The sequence below is a fragment of the Saccopteryx bilineata genome, chromosome 7 (genome assembly GCF_036850765.1).
Source record: "Saccopteryx bilineata isolate mSacBil1 chromosome 7, mSacBil1_pri_phased_curated, whole genome shotgun sequence".
NCBI classification, from domain to species: domain Eukaryota; kingdom Metazoa; phylum Chordata; class Mammalia; order Chiroptera; family Emballonuridae; genus Saccopteryx; species Saccopteryx bilineata.
The window spans coordinates 109,531,546-109,547,246 of NC_089496.1; the positions used below are offsets into that span (position 1 = coordinate 109,531,546).

General features: G+C 49.0%; 1 protein-coding gene across 1 annotated transcript in view; it reads right to left on the bottom strand.

Annotated features, from left to right (window-relative positions):
* The window catches only part of ADAM12 (ADAM metallopeptidase domain 12), a 311,461-nt gene that overhangs the window by 226,110 nt on the left and 69,650 nt on the right, over positions 1 to 15,701 (bottom strand). The window contains 1 exon segment of the mRNA XM_066240397.1: positions 3,908 to 3,981. Within this exon segment, the coding sequence (XP_066096494.1) occupies positions 3,908 to 3,981 (74 nt within the window).

Consider the following 15,701-nt stretch of genomic DNA (forward strand, 5'->3'; position numbering starts at 1 on the left):
GCATCTGGAATTATTCCAGGCCAGATAAAAGGCAAGGCCAAGGTGCCAGCTCAGAGACGCCCCAAATATAAATCCAGTGGGCCGTAGACCTCCCCAGCAACCGGCTTCCATATCAGCGCTGGGCTGGGTTTGAGAGCAGGAAGCTTGGAGGAGGAGGGACGGAGGGAGGGCGGGTGGGCGACAACCATCAAGTTTAATTACCCTCCATTGGAAAAATGGATGTTGGGTACCCCGGCCTGCGCAATAAAGCATCGTGATCACAGACGCCGTGGTGCAGGGCACCTGTCTGAGGCCGGGCCTGAGCGCCCACGGGGACCCACCGAGTTATGGATGTTCTAAAGCAGCCCCGCGGCTCCGCGCAGACAAATGCTTCTCTGGGGAAGCCTTGCGTTTCCTTAAACATTCAATTACGGCTCTGCAAACACAGACCTGAAGCGAACCGTGTCCGACCTCTGCACAAATTAGGGATGCTGGGAGGCAGGGAACGGGTTCCCCGCAACAGCTACTGCGTCCGAAACTCCGCCGGCTTCCGGAAAGGCGGCTCACAGGAGCGGCGCTCGCGACTGGTCGCGGGGCTCCAGGTTCCAGTGGAGACCGCCTTCATTTTGGCTGTGATTTCTAAGCAGGGTTTTCATCGGGACAGATTTCAGGGTATGTAAAGACCCAAAGTCCACAGGGAGAGATTTTCAGCCCCTTGAAGTTGCTCCAGGCCTCGCAAAGGCCCAGCATCTCCCGTGGATGAGTGATAATACACACTTCAGCGTTCTCTTTTTCAGCAACTTTTCCATTTCTGCAGCAGCTTTTGCCCTTTCATATAAAAAGGTCTCCTAATTTTACTTTTTTTTTTTTTAGCGAGACAGAGACAAAGAGATAGAAAGAAAGAGGAACAGACAGACAGATAGGAAGAGAGAGGGATGAGAAGCATCAATTCTTTGTTGCAGCACCTTAGTTGTTCATCGACTGCTTTTTCATATGTGCCTTGACCCAGGGGGGCTATAGCAGAGCAAGTGACCCCTTGCTCAAGTCAGTGACCTTGGGCTTTAAGCCAGTGACCTTTGGGCTCAAGCCAGTGACGATGAGGTCATGCCTATGATCCCACGCTCAAGCCAGGGACCTTAGGGTTTTGAACCTGGGTCCTCTGCGTCCCAGGTTGATGCTCTATCCACTGCGCCATGGCCTGGTCTCCTAATTTTAATAGCCATATTGCGTCTTACTCTGCTTTATACCTGACTCATCATTTATTTCATCAGTCTTCTCCTGACGTGGTTTCAGGTAAAACATTCTGCAGTAAACAGCCTTGCACAGCGGGCTGCCTCCCAGGGTACCAGCCAGCTCCCCTCTCTTGGGCTGCTTGTTAAACACAGAAATGACTCTTCCTGGCACATCTAACTTTGGGTGCTTGGACCTTCATTTGGGTAAATTCTCTAATTGGCTGTATTTGGCCCCAGACTAGGCAAAGGAAAAATTCTACTTTGTACGAGATAATTAATAACCCTTTTGTGTCTGTCAGCAGCAAATGAGTGTTTCACTCTATTTATAAAACTGTAGATTTTTTTGATATTTATTGTCTCAAACGTGAAGTCCACAGGAAACAGAAGTGCAACCTTTTTTTTTTCCAAAAAAAGTTCTTCTGTTGAAGTATTTTGGGGAATTCATTATTAAAATAGTATCCTTGGCATGCTCTAATTAGGAAAATGTTGCTTTTATCAGAATGAAATTTCTACAACTGGTAGAGGTAGTACAATTAAAGTAAAGCTATAGAACGTCATAGAAACATATTCATCACCCTTCATCTATTTTCTAAAACGCAGGCTGACAGTAAGGTTGGGGAGAGAGAAATAAACCCAGAAGAGAGAGTGTTATGCTTTCAATTTTTCTAATTTCAAGATTATTTCATGAAAGGCCCAGCATCGGACGTGAGCAAATTCAAGTACCTTTTAAAATGCTCTTTTATCCACACTGGCCACTGGCTCATAGTCACGTGCGTTAGACTCTCTGCCTGAATAAAAAAGCTAAATCATTTTCCGAGGGAGCCACGAATGAGGCTATTAAGCCATTTTATAGACTCGGGAGAACCAGACAGGTTCTAAGAAGTGCACTTTTATATGAAAAAAGTGGGTCTATTATAAAGCTCCATGAAGAGGCAGGATATCGAATTACACGCTGACTTTCCAGGTCCACTAAGAAGAGCCGTCACTTATTTTATCAGTCTTCTATTGACGAGGCTTTAGGTAGAATGTTCTGCAGGGAACGACCCCGCACACAGGGCTGCCTCCCAGCCTGCAGGTGCTAATCTGCCTTAAAATAGGAACCAAAATACTAACCGGGATTGTGTTTGGTAGGAAGAGCTTGTTTGTTTGTTGGCTGTTCTTTTTTTTTTCTTTCCTTATAGACCTGGACATGTACTCCTTTCGTAGTAAAATCAAACAACCTAAGGTTTTACTAAGTCTATTTCCGTCGGAACAGGGTCCGAGGGGCCCGGATCAGTCCTGCTCACACCGGTTACCATATTCCCCCAACAGCCTCACCACAGGAAGGACACTCCCCAAATCCAACTGCCAATCTCGAGAGCCCCTTGAGGAAATGCACCACCACCAGGGCGGGGAGGGGGCAACCCTAATTTCCTTATTTTCTTTTGATTTTTCCAAAAACACCTTGTTTTGTCCACTGAGATATTTTCAAAACCACATACCCACAGCAATGTCACAAAAATGCAAACGTCCCACAATATTCTTACATGACAAAAAGAAAGCGTGAAAACAACTTGCTACATTAAGGGACACACCTACCGAAAGCAACAGATTCTGCTCAGCTCCCCGATTATCCAAGACGTGCGCCCGAACCTCTATTTTCAGATCATCAAACCCCAAGGAAAGCAAAAACAAAAAACAAAAAACAAAAACCCACCTATTTGACCGCTTACAGACGCACAGCGGCGAGGGGTGAACACGCAAGATGTGCGAAGGCAGAGTTCTGTGACGAGGTATCTCAGGCAGAACTCACTCCACTGAGCTGTCGTTCCAGCAAAAAACAAAAACCAAAACCAATGGAAACCCCAGCAATTCACTGCTGGGTGAGAAATAGAAAACAGTCATTTCGGAAGGGAGAATGAAGCAGGACTTGGGAACCTGACTCACAGCTTTAAATGCGATTGCTTATTAGGAGAGCACAATTCTTTCCAGATCCTAATCACACAGCATAGTGAGGGTCCCCAAGCTCTGAGGGACCCATGGGGACAGCCACCCAGTGTGAAGGATTTCAAGAATATGAGTTGCTTTTTACTTATACCTTGAAGCAGACAGTGTTCAACTGGGAAGGCATACAAAATATGTAGCAATATTTGTGCACTCCAGAAAAAAAAATGTATCTATATAAGACCATTTTCTGGAAACTTCTATATGTAAAAAAAAAAGGGGGGGGGAGGCCAATTTTTTAAATAAAAAGATAAATATGTTGTACCCCCTGGAGACAAACTCAGAAAGATAAAATAAACTCTTGGTATTTCTCAGGGGATAAAAAGGAATGTTTATCCATTTGAAGCTGCTTCTCCTTCTATAACCCAGGAATCGGCAAAAGTCAATGAAGAACGCGGCGCTGTGATTTCAGCAGAACAGGGGAGGCTGAAATGCGAGTCTTCAAAACTCAGGCTCTTCAAAGAAGAGCTCAGAGGAAAACCTGCTCAGTTGTCATGTTCTTTTTTAGCGTAATAAAAAAATTAAAAAAAAAAAATTTTTCCCCTCACTGGACCCTTGTTTGCAGTTCATCCCAGCCTCCACCTCCAACCCAGATGATGAACCCGGGTCCGAGGCCCCTGCTTCTCTCAACACCGACAGAAACCACCATGCCTCTCTGCTGCCTCGCCTTAAATCTCTCCTGCCACACAGCAGGGGAGGCCCGGGTGACTCACCCGTTTCTCTGCAGGTTTAGGACCAGCTCCTCTCTTTGCAGGTGTATTCGAATGTGCAGCACTTCTGGGTGACCCTGCAGGGCAAGCAAGAAAAGTCAGTTGAAAAACACTGCGCTCTGACTTGCCCAGAGTCGAATCTGCTCCACGAGCAGATGCCATGAAGGGAGAGAAAAATAATTTGTTGGGGGGTGGGGAGGACGCAGGGCACCAGGGCACCAGGGTGAGGCCAGAAAGCGCAGCGCCCTCCTGGAAGGCCCTGGCATGGCCTGTGTTCCTGGCCTTGCCCTCCTTTCATTGGGTCCCATACCCCTTCTTGACTCCACCCTTCCCCCCACAATCAGTCAACACCTTCCTCAGTTTCCATGTCTGAGGGACTCCTGAAGCCTCCTTTCCCCTCACCAGCTCCATCTGATCCATCAGAAAAGGGGTCGGGAACCTATGGCTCATGAGCCAGATGTGGCTCTTTTGATGGCTGCATCTGGCTGGCAGACAAATCTTTAATAAAAAAATAATAACGCTAAAATTATAAAACATTCTCACGTGTTACAATCTATTCATTTCCTACCACTCATATTCATGGTTGTGGGTGGCTAGAGCCAATCACAGCTGTCCTCTGGGACAACACCAAATTTTTATTGGATAATGCGTAACGTACACAGGTTGTTGTGTAGCTCTCATGGAATTACATTTTAAAATATGTGGCGTTCATGGCTCTCTCAGCCTAAAAGGTTCCTGACCCCTGCATCAGAAGGTCCTGTTGCCATGCCCTCCAAAACACAAGTCCGTTGTCCAGGTGACACATCGCCACGCCACGCTCTGGCTCGGACCTCTCCCGTCTGTCTGTCTCTCCCTTTGGGTCATCGCCAAGCCCTTCTCACCCAGGCCCCTCCGTGTCCACTCTGCTGTCCTGCTCGTACACACTCCAGTGGTGGCTGAGGGAGATCTTTACAAACAGAACCTGACCCACCCGCCCCTGCCTACAAGGAGCCTGTGCTCCCAGCCCCACGGCACTGATGATCACATGCCAACTCTTGAACGTGGCCTCGGTGCCCAGGTGGCCTGGCCCTAGCCCCCCTCCACATCCACGCTGCTCAGCTGGTCCTGCAACCGCGCTGGCCCATCGGGGTCCTCAAACCCAGCGAGCTCGCTGCAGCTCTGAGCGTGTGCACCTGCCGTGCCTCTGCCCGGGGTGCATTCCTCCCGATGCAGTGTCTCACCCCGCTCCCCGAACTCATTACAGCCCACCTCGCCCCAGGAAGGCTTTCTTCCGGTCTCTTGTCCTCTTCCTCCCTGAAAGGAAGAACTTCCTTCCCACTTGTAAGGAGTCAGTGTGCTCCTCGGTGGGCCCGTGTGTTTGTTATGTCTGTAAAGAGGCCAGACGAAGAGCGGAAGCTCAGTTATCACGGGGTGACTGAGGGCGTTCATGAGCCGGGCACATGGCTCCCCCAACCTCCTCTTCTTCCTGGTGGGCAGACACCCCCTCTCCTGTCCTCTGCTTCCTTATACTCCAGGCCACTGATTCGATTCTCAGCCTGAGCCACTCTGCTGTGGATTCCGTGCAATGTGTCCTTCCTTTCGGTTAGCGTGTCCTTCATTTCTGACCGGTTGGTTTTCGTGGTTTCTGTGTCCTTTCTTAGCCTTACGACTCCCTTGCTGAAGTTCCCACTAAGTCCCTCAGGTGTCCTTATCCCCAGGGTTGCAAACTGTACCTGGTGGACTGCTGGCTTCCATTTGTTTGGTTCTTTTTCTGGAGGTTTCTCCTGTTCTTTCATTTGGGACACATTTCTGTGTCTGCCTTTTGGCTGTTTCCCTGTGTTTGTCTCTGTGGATGAGATAGAGCTGCAACGTCTCCCAGACTTGGCAGAGTGGCCTTGTGTCGGAGGTATCCTGGTGGCCCAGTGGCACAGCCTCCTCCGTCACCCGAGCTAGGTGCTCCAGGTGCGTCCCTGTGTAGGCTGTGCGCACTGTCCTGTTGTAGTTGACCTGTGACTGTTGTTTGCATCAGGGGCCCCACGCCAATCAGCTCTGAGGACCGGCTGCAATCACAGCGGAGGAGCCACTGTGCAGGAGGTGACCCTACAGGCAGGACTTGCTTCAGCGGGGGTTGGTGCTCACCAAGTCTGCCCCTTGAGTGGATTGCTGCTAGAGGTGGTAGGGTTGTAATCCGGCGTGGTCTGAAGCTGTCCACTGGGCACACTGGCTCTGGGGCCTGCCGGGAGGTGCAGGCCACGCTCAGCTGCCACCTGTGCCCGGCTTGAGGCCACCAGACATGAGCTACAGAGCCATGTGCAGACGGCTGCTACTTGTGCTGGGCTTGGAGGTGCCTGGGAGAGGCCATGCTGTTTACTAAGGCCAGCCACTGCTAGTGCCAGTTCAAGAGTCACTTAGCAAGGGATACGTGGTAAGCAGGGGCTTGTTTGAGAGGTTTTAGGACAGTCTGAAGCATGAGCCAAGGCATATTGTTTGTACGGAAAAGCCCCTGGAAATGGCTTGGTCAGGCCTGACAGTGGGTGGGGCGGGGTCTCGGGAACCTGGGAAGGGAGGAGATGTAAGCCAGGCTGATGCAGACTCAGCTACGGCACCCGCCTGTCAACTCTGTGGGGGGAAGGGGTCTCGGAAACGGAGCAATGCCTCTGCCAGCACTTCTGTTTGGCAGAAAGTTCCCCCCACCCAGCTCTTGCCCTGATGCCCAATAATCCAGTTCCTCCCCGTACCTCCCTGGTTCTTTTCAAGCTGCTGCCCCAGCACTGGAGCTCAGAGTGGGTAAGTCTGAGTCAGTCCGTGTGCGGGCCCTTTAAGAGGAGCTGCCTGGGAGGCCAGCAGCCTCTGTCTCCTCAGCCACAGTCCTCACTGGTGTTTATGGCCAGAAGGTATGAGGACCTCTCTTCCCAGCACTGGAACCCTGCACTGGGGGGTCTGGTGTGGGGCTGGGTCGCATTGCTCCTCTGGTGTGGGGTGGGGGGCTCTGCAGCTGAGATGTCCCTCCAGATTTTAAACTGCTATCTGTGGGTGTGGGACTAGCCCATTGCGTTCTCTGCCCCTCCTAACAGTCTTAATGTGACTTCTTTAATTCCCTAGTGTAGGACTTCCATTCAGCCAGAGTTCAGGCGGTTCTGAATGACGGTAGCCCTGTAGTTTAGTTGTAACCCTGATGTGATTGTGAGAGGGTGTGAGTACAGTGTTTACCATCTTGATGCTGCCATCTTGACCGGAAGAGGCCACACTTAGTGATTTTAGAGAGAGTGACAGGAACACCGATCTGTTCCTGTATGTGCCCTGACCAGGGACTGAACCGGCAACCTCTACACTGTGGGACGATGCTCTAACCAATCAACAGAACCCTCTGGCCAGGGCAAGGGCACATTTCTTAATCGATATATACTTTGATGTCATCTGGTGCTTATAAGAATTGCATGGATTTCTGAGTGTTTGTTGAATTTTTAAAATTAATATTACTATTCCTATCCCATGCAACATTAAACACGTCACTTCTTTTGATTTTAATATAGAGTGCAAACATGTTTCTAAGACATATATTTGCTTTTGAGTCGGTCACAGGGATTTTTATCTATATTTGCCTGAACCTTCTGATACTTGGATTTCATTACAAACAAACAGAATGTTCTCTTCAGGGCTTGCAATTTGTACTCATTAACAATATCTTAGAAAAACAAGATTTAATTGTTTACAATGAAATATTAGAACAAAAATATGTAACATTATTCTGTCAAGAGAAACCCAGTACATATAGGTATATTTTATATATGTCTGTGTGAATAACCATAAATTGTGTTTGTCTAAGTTATCGACACACATTGCAATTTGAAAGAGAAATCCTAACAATTGTGTTTTTGAATAAAAATAAAATATTTGCAGTATTCATTTATCCCTCCCCCCTCAATAACTGAGCTAGTTTAAACATGAACATTTGTACTAATTCCACATTAAGTCCTTACAGGATCTGTTCTAAGATTCCAATGTCAACATCTTGAAATGAATACATTTCCCCAAGGGAGGCAAAAAGATCTCTATCTGTATTTTAGTTGAGATCTGCATGGTACAGAAGAAATCAATAGAGAAGGAGAACAGAGAACTATTTTAATTCAAAACCACTAATTGCATTAGATATCTTCATTTAAAAGCAGGTATTCATTCCATTTTCTTTTGATTTTTATACATTGGAGGTATTGATCCAGTGCTGGTTAAATACAGCAACCTTTTTCTTTAAAAAATGATATATTGATTACCCTAATGGAACTGTGTCTTTTATCAAATGATCAAAGAACTGCATTTGCTGAGTAAATCAATTAAATGCTCATCAATAAGCCAGAAATGTTTTGGCTGTCATAATTCTATTTTTCTAATTGGGAAAAATATACTCAAAGAGTAAATATATCAATTGTACTTACAACATTTTAAAAACAACACTAAAATAACCATCAGGGTATCTACCACCCAGCTGGAAAAAAATCAAAATATTTCCAGAATCCTAGAAGCCCCCTTAGTTGCCTTGGGCTGGCCTAACAAAATGCCACACATTGGGTAGCTTAACCAACAGAAATTTATTTTCATATAGTTCTGGAATCCGTAAGTCCAGGATCAAGGTTTGGTTTCTTGTGAGGTCTCTTTCCCTGTAAGTTCCTCCCAGAAGTGACCGTGGGCAGGCTCCCCCAGGAGGTTAACCCAGGCAGGTCTGCAGATTGGGGCCCTGTGGTCTGTCACTCAGACTCTCAGTTGCCCTGTGCTCGCTCTGAGGTGCCCCAGCACATCCTACTTAACTAGAGGTATAAATAGATTTTTTTTTCTTTCTGAAGTTGGAAATGGGGAGGCAATCAGACAGACTCCCACATGTGCCCGACCGAGATCCACCCAGCATGCCCACCAGGGGGTGATGCTCTGCCCATCTGGGGCATTGCTCTGTTGCAACCAGAGCCATTCTAGCACCTGAGGCAGAGGCCACAGAGCCATCCTCAGCGCCCGGGCCAACTTTGCTCCAATGGAGCCTTGGCTGCGGGAAGAGAAGAGAGAGACAGAGAGGAGAGGGGGAGGGGTGGAGAAGCAGATGGGCGTTTCTCCTGTGTGCCCTGGCCGGGAATCGAACCTGGGACTCCTGCACGCCAGGCCAACGCTCTACCACTGAGCCAACCGGCCAGAGCCTAAATAGATGTTTTAAAAGTGATTGATTAGCTAGGTTTTCTTCTTCTTCTTCTTCTTCTTCTTCTTCTTCTTCTTCTTCTTCTTGGCATCATCCCTATTGGCTGCCCTCCTTTCATTTGTGTAATTGGGAGCTCACCCAAACTTGAGTTTAAATTACTTCTCCCCTCACGGATGCAGAATACCTCCAGTCAATAAACGTGGCTTTCCACGAGTGCAGGGAGGCTTATGACTTTTACTTTCTTTCTCTGATGGATGAATGATACACAGCATCATCTCCTTGCTGTGTCTACGTCCTTAAAAAAAACAGCCATTTTTCAGTGACTTAGGAAAACCTGAGCCCATGACGTTGGATAAGGTGGTGGCGGGTCAGCAGAAGGAAATTACTTTAAAAAACAAACCAACGGACAAACAATGCGTGGTCGAGAACCGAGCTCACGCCCATCACCATGACATCTAGGTTCACCATTTTCAAAGACAATGGTTGATTCTGAGCCAAAGTCATGCATCTCAACCGTCGATACTGGAAGCTCCCACCAGGGATCTAATTTTTCAAGCAGAGCAACATTAAAATGTTGCGTCTGAGGAGCTCGGAAATAACTATGTCCCTCTCCTGCACTAAATAAATGCCTCAGACTGCAGTCCTGGCATTCATGGGGCACGTGGGAGTCATTTATTACTATGGATATGTAGAGGCCATCTTGATGACCACGTTAATATTAGTGGGCTAGTTTCCCAGCCGGGAAGATACATGCACATTGGAATTGGGAGAGAACAGAACTGATTTAACTGCCGAATAACACAGAGAGGGGTGAAGGCAATGAATGCAGAACCAGAATAGGGTGTCCCTCGCTTGGAGGCTTGAAATTATCACGCAAATGACCATAACATTTACTCATGAGTTATCGGTAATCTTTTTCCTGATGAAAATTGGCATTTGGCAACACACCGGTTAAACTGTCCAGAATGGCGTATGTGACCCCTTAGGTCAAAGCTGCCTTTTGGAACATACACATTATAAGGTGCTGACCGTATTTCTGTGGCATGAGGCACACACGGATTTTCAGCCCCCTTCCTGCCTTCCTCATCACCTTTCACACGGGTGATGCTCTTGGTTCAAGTTCCTTATCCTGTGGCTGTTGATAGGATCCCTTGTTCAGGCCAGGAAGGACTTGGGGAAGTCCCTTCTGCCACTTAATGGTTCTTCCTTGCACCAGTGGTTCTTACCTATTCAAAGTTGCACCAACCGTCCCTAGATTTTCATTTTAGGTGACCAGAGCTGTAGGGGGAGCATCTTAAACCCTTATTTATGTGAAATAATGCTTGGCTTCCCCAGGCATCTGTGTGCCACAGGGTCACGGCCCCGGTGCCGTGTCCGTCTAAGGGCGATGCCGGCTCTGAGCGGACATGCGGAGCTGTTTCCTCCTGAGCAGAGCATGCTGTCGGGCTGGGAGACGGACAGGCACACCGCTTCCCAGAAGGCAGCTGGGAAGACCCTGCAAGGCAGGAGTCTCAAGCTTAACTGAAACCCCATTTTTATCTTTCCCAGCCCTCCCCCAGCTAACACAGGGAAAGTTGGGGGAAATCCATGATAGCTCTCCACTGGGAATGCCCCCAGCTTAATAACAGGATCCTCTGAGAACCCCTCGTACCTAGAATGACTGTGGCCTTCATGACGTGAAGCATTCGGCCTCTGCTCTGTCCCCACCCACCCCGAGTCAGTCTTGTTGTAAACCCACAGTGAATAGTCCAGGACAGCAGAGAGGGACAGGCAGGCTCGGGCGGAGGAGAGAATCGGGTCAGGAGGGACTTGAGGAAGTCCGTTCTGCTGCTTAATGGTTCCTAACTGTCCTGGGATTGGAGCCTGGACCCTGGACTGCATAGTGGCACGCTGGCCTGGGAACCGGGCTGTTTGGTGACAAGGTATCCTGGAAGCTGGTCCGAAAGGCGAGGTCATGTTGTTGAAATCAGCCCCTCCGTGGGCTAAGCTGACAGCAGACCCCACCAGGTGGTGCTGGCACCCCGTGCTCAGATCTCTGCTGCCCTTTGTCCCCTCTGCATTAGGACATCTCTCTCAGCAGGAAGGACAGACAGTCTCATCTGTCCATGCAGCAGCCTCCTGCCAAAGGCCCAGGCACATCAGGACACAGGCCAATGGCTGAGACAGGACTTCCTCATCAACCACGCGCCCAATTAACTCATGAGACCACCCGTAGCCCTGGCACCACATGCCCGTCACCCGCACACCCGGGGTGCCAGCCCCTGGTGAATACCAGTGTCAATGCTACAGCACCCCGTGAAACAGGGCTCTCGGTGAGGAATGTTGTCACACTACCTCCGACAGTGTGGGAGAGTGTCACCAAGCCCTTGACTGGCTTCTAGGGACGTCCTAAGTCAGGAGTTTGCAAACGCATAACAATTCCTCCTCCTCGGATGGCAAAGGAACCGTTACTGTAAATAAGAAAGGATGACCCCAGTCCGCCTTGGAGATGTGCTGTTTTTCCAGGAGGGAGGCTGCGTGCTGGGAGGGGGTGCAGGTGAGGGAGCTGTCCACAGACTGGCTGGAGGTGGCCTCTCGGGCCATGGCCATCCTTTAACTCTGCTAGACCTCCATTTACTCACCTGGAACGGGGATAACAATAGTTGTCCCACCTATCAGTGTGTCTGGCAAGATAATGGGCCCCCACAGATGTTCTCATACGAATCCCAGGAACCTGTGAAGACGTTAGCTCACTTGGGAAAAGGAACAGGGTAACTGTGATCAAGGGCGAAGCTAGGAAGGTGACCCTGGAGGATCTGGATGGGCCCAGTGCAAACAGGAGGGTCCTTCCGAGCAGAGGCCCTGCCACTGCTGGGGTCAGACGGGTATGACCCGAGAAGGACTTCACCTACTTAGCTCACTCTGAAGATGGACCAAGGGAGCCATGTGCCACGGGACATGGTGGCCTGTGCAAGCTGGGAATGGTCTTCAACTTCCAGCCACCGAGAACACAGGGACCTTGCAACTGTAAGAGTTGAATTCTATCAACACCTCCAACGAGCAAGAAACAGATCCTCCCCCGAGTGCCTCCACCGAACAGGCAGCCCTGCCAACACCTTGACTTTAACCTGGCGAGACTGGAAACACAGCACCCGGCCGAGCCCCGGACGTCTGACCTTCAGAATGGAGAGGTAATAGATGGGTATTGTTTTAAGCCACTTTAGTCGGGGTGGCTTGTAGCCACCGTGATGGAAACCTGATGCAGCCAGGAAGAGTCCTCTGAGGTCCCAGGTGGTAGGACTTTGCTTGGAAGCCATCATGCAGAATGCAATAAAAATACATGTTTCTTACAGAAAGCCTAGCACAGGTGAAACTGCCGTTCACAGCACGGTAGGGACAAAATACCATCTCATTTGTCATCACTTGTTGCTATTTATCCAAACAGCAACTCTCCTATTTTATTTTATTTATTTATTTTTAATTCAATGAGAGAAGGAGAGGCAGAGACAGACTCCCACATGTGCCCCAACCAGGATTCACCTGGCAAGCCCACTAAGGGGCGATGCTCTGCCCATCTGGGCCCTTGCTCCGTTGCAACTGGAGCCATTTTTTAGCGCATGAGGGGGAAGCCATGAAGCCATCCTCAGTGCCTGTGGCCAACTCACTCTAATTAAGCCATGGCTGCAGGAGGGGAGGAGAGAGAGAGAGAGAGCGAGAGAAGGGGGGGGAGACAGAGAGAGAGAGAGAGAGAGAGAGAGAGAGAAGTGAGAGTAGGGAGGAGTTGGAAAAGTAGATGGGCGCTTCTCCCGTGCGCCCTGACCGGGAGTTGAACCTGGGACATCCACACGCCAGGCCAGTGCTCTACCACTGAGCCAACTGGCCAGGGCTCCTATACTTTTTATATTTAGATTTAATAGGCATGACCACTAAGGTTTTTTGTTGTTGTTTTTAAAGGTTACACATTTTCTGAAAGGATCATTGTACATTCATTAATTGAGAGCCTATTTCTGAATGAGCCACGGGCCCGTTCCTGGGGAGGCGCTAAAAGCAACAGAGCTTTGCATTTGTGTCCTATGGAACGATGGCCGTACACCTGTATGGCCGCAGATACAGAGGCCACAGAAGGCTCTGAAGTACCCCGTAGACACAGCACAGAGCACCTGAAATACCCCACTGGTAGTGCTGCCTAAGATTTGCCTCCTGGTAAAACCAGGGACATTGTAACGTCAGGAGAATGGCACCGAGCATTGCTTTCTCGGAATGCTTGGCCTCCTCTCCCAAGACGCAGCTGTGGAGCAGCACACACCGTGTTTACTGCCTGGAAAGCTTGGTTTCCAAGTCAAAGTACATTCGTCTCACGAATTTGATGTCTGCAAATTAATATTCTTTCTTCCATTTTTTTTTCCCATGGAGCATTTTTTTTCTCTACCCTTTCAGAGCTGCCTGCCAGAGGACAGCTCATGAGGCGCTCAAGCTGCGGTTTGCTTGCATGCAAGCTGTCTCCTAGGAGGAATATCCCATTCGCGTGCTGACCAGGGGCATTGCGGCAATAAACACCGGCGGAACACGGTCATCCCTCTGAAAAGTCATGCTGCTGTGACCACAGAGGCCCCGCCAGGTCATCCTGGGCTGACTGAACCTAGGCGGACACGTTTTCCCGTTACAAACAGCACCGCCGCGGATTGCTGACTTTATTCTAAACGCACTCTCATGGCTCAGCGAGATTTCATGCTATAAGTCTCGCCAAGGTCATTGAGAACTCACACTTCAACCTCGGACGAACACGGGAGTATGGCTGTCACCCGTTTCTCCAGGGCTTGCCTATCATGCTATTTTTCGAGGTGTCTGGGCCTCAGGGTCAGGAGAGAGGAAGAACAGGAAGAGGGAAAGGGGCCCAAGGAGGAGCTCATCCAGAGGGAGGAGAAGGGAGCACTGAGGAGAACGGGGGGGGGGGGGGGGCTGCAGGTGTGGAGAGATCTGGCCCTGTCCCCCCACCCCCAAGGTCTCAGGAAGAGTAAGCCAAGAACTCAAGTGACCTCTTGGAGAGCCACCTTGGGACCCCCACATCACTGGGCTCACGGGACTTTTCCATCTGAGGATGCAGTTTCCCCCTGGTTTGGTCCTGGGACGAAGAGGGCCTTCTTCATTGGTACACTTTGCTGAATGAAACTTAACTTCGACCCTCTTCCTGTTAAAAGATTAGTCATAATCTAATAACAACCAGTCACAAATCCAATGACACTTAGAGAAAATATTGTCTTCTGTCGATAAGACCCCCTGGTTTCAAAATCTCTGGCTCTGACCTCTGTGGGGTCCCACACGTGAGGGGAAGATACCCTGTCGGCTACACCCAGCAGGTCCCTTACCCACAACTCTGAGGCTGTGGGCTTGGAAACAGCCAATGTCACAGCGCGTACCAGCCACTTCATTACTGATGCTGTGGTGACAAACTTAGGTATGTAAATTCACCCTTACTACAATTTTCAGACCAAAATAGAAAACCTAGTCCTTGCTGAGCACCAGGCTGAAATATCACAAATGTGAATTTTTAGCCAACTAAACCCTAAGAGTCAATGGGCTAGCATTTAAGAGGTCGTTGTGGAAAGTATAGAATTCCTACCAGGATGAAACCAACCGCCTCCAAGTGGACCCAATAAATCAAGTCCATGGTCACCATAGTGACTCCCTTCACTGGGGCTGTCCGTGGCTTTGCCTTTGGGAGAGTGGCCAGGTGTGCTCAGGGTCCCCTCCCTGTGCCGCTGGGGAGAAGAAAGAGTTCGTCCTATAAATGACCTTACCACGCCTGACCAGGCGGTGGCGCAGTGGATAGAGCGTCGGACTGGGATGCGGAAGTACCCAGGTTCGAGACTCCGAGGTCCCGCGCGGGCTCATCTGGCTTGAGCAAAGAGCTCGCCAGCTTGGACCCAAGGTCGCTGGCTCCAGCAAGGGGTTACTCGGTCTGCTGAAGGCCCACGGTCAAGGCACATGTGAGAAAGCAATCAATGAACAACTAAGAAGTCGCAACGCACAACGAGAAACTGATGATTGATGCTTCTCATCTCTCTCTGTTCCTGTCTGTCTGTCCCTGTCTATCTCTGCCTCTGTAAAAAAAAAAAAAAAAAAAAAAAATGACCTTACCACAACGATCTACAGCCAGACCAAAAAAAAAAAAAAATCAATGTAACTGGACAAAACCATGCAATGTTGACTTGACAAAAGGCCAAACAGAGAAAGAAAAGACAAGACAGCTGACAGATGCAGCACGGGGGCACGAATAATTCATAACTGACCAACACAATCTTTAATCAATGGAAACCAAAATCCCGTTATTTTCTAGGGATAGAATGTCGGACAGAGATGCCCGAAGTCTTGCTGGAAATCTTGTAGGGGGTACAATTGCAAAGAAAATAAGAGAGTAATTGTTTGGAAAGATTTCAGAGGAGTTACCAGCTAGGAGAGACTCTGTATAAACAACATTGTTTCTATACCTATGGGTTTTCCTTAGTATAGGACACAGGATCATACATCAAGGAGCACCGAAGGAAATACAAACACTGTTACATGGTCATCAAGTTTAAATGAAAGGTTTCTCTGCTTGTTCTTTATAAAGGGAAAGACCCGGTTTAGCAGAAGAGACAAGAAGTGGTCAATTAAGTCCAT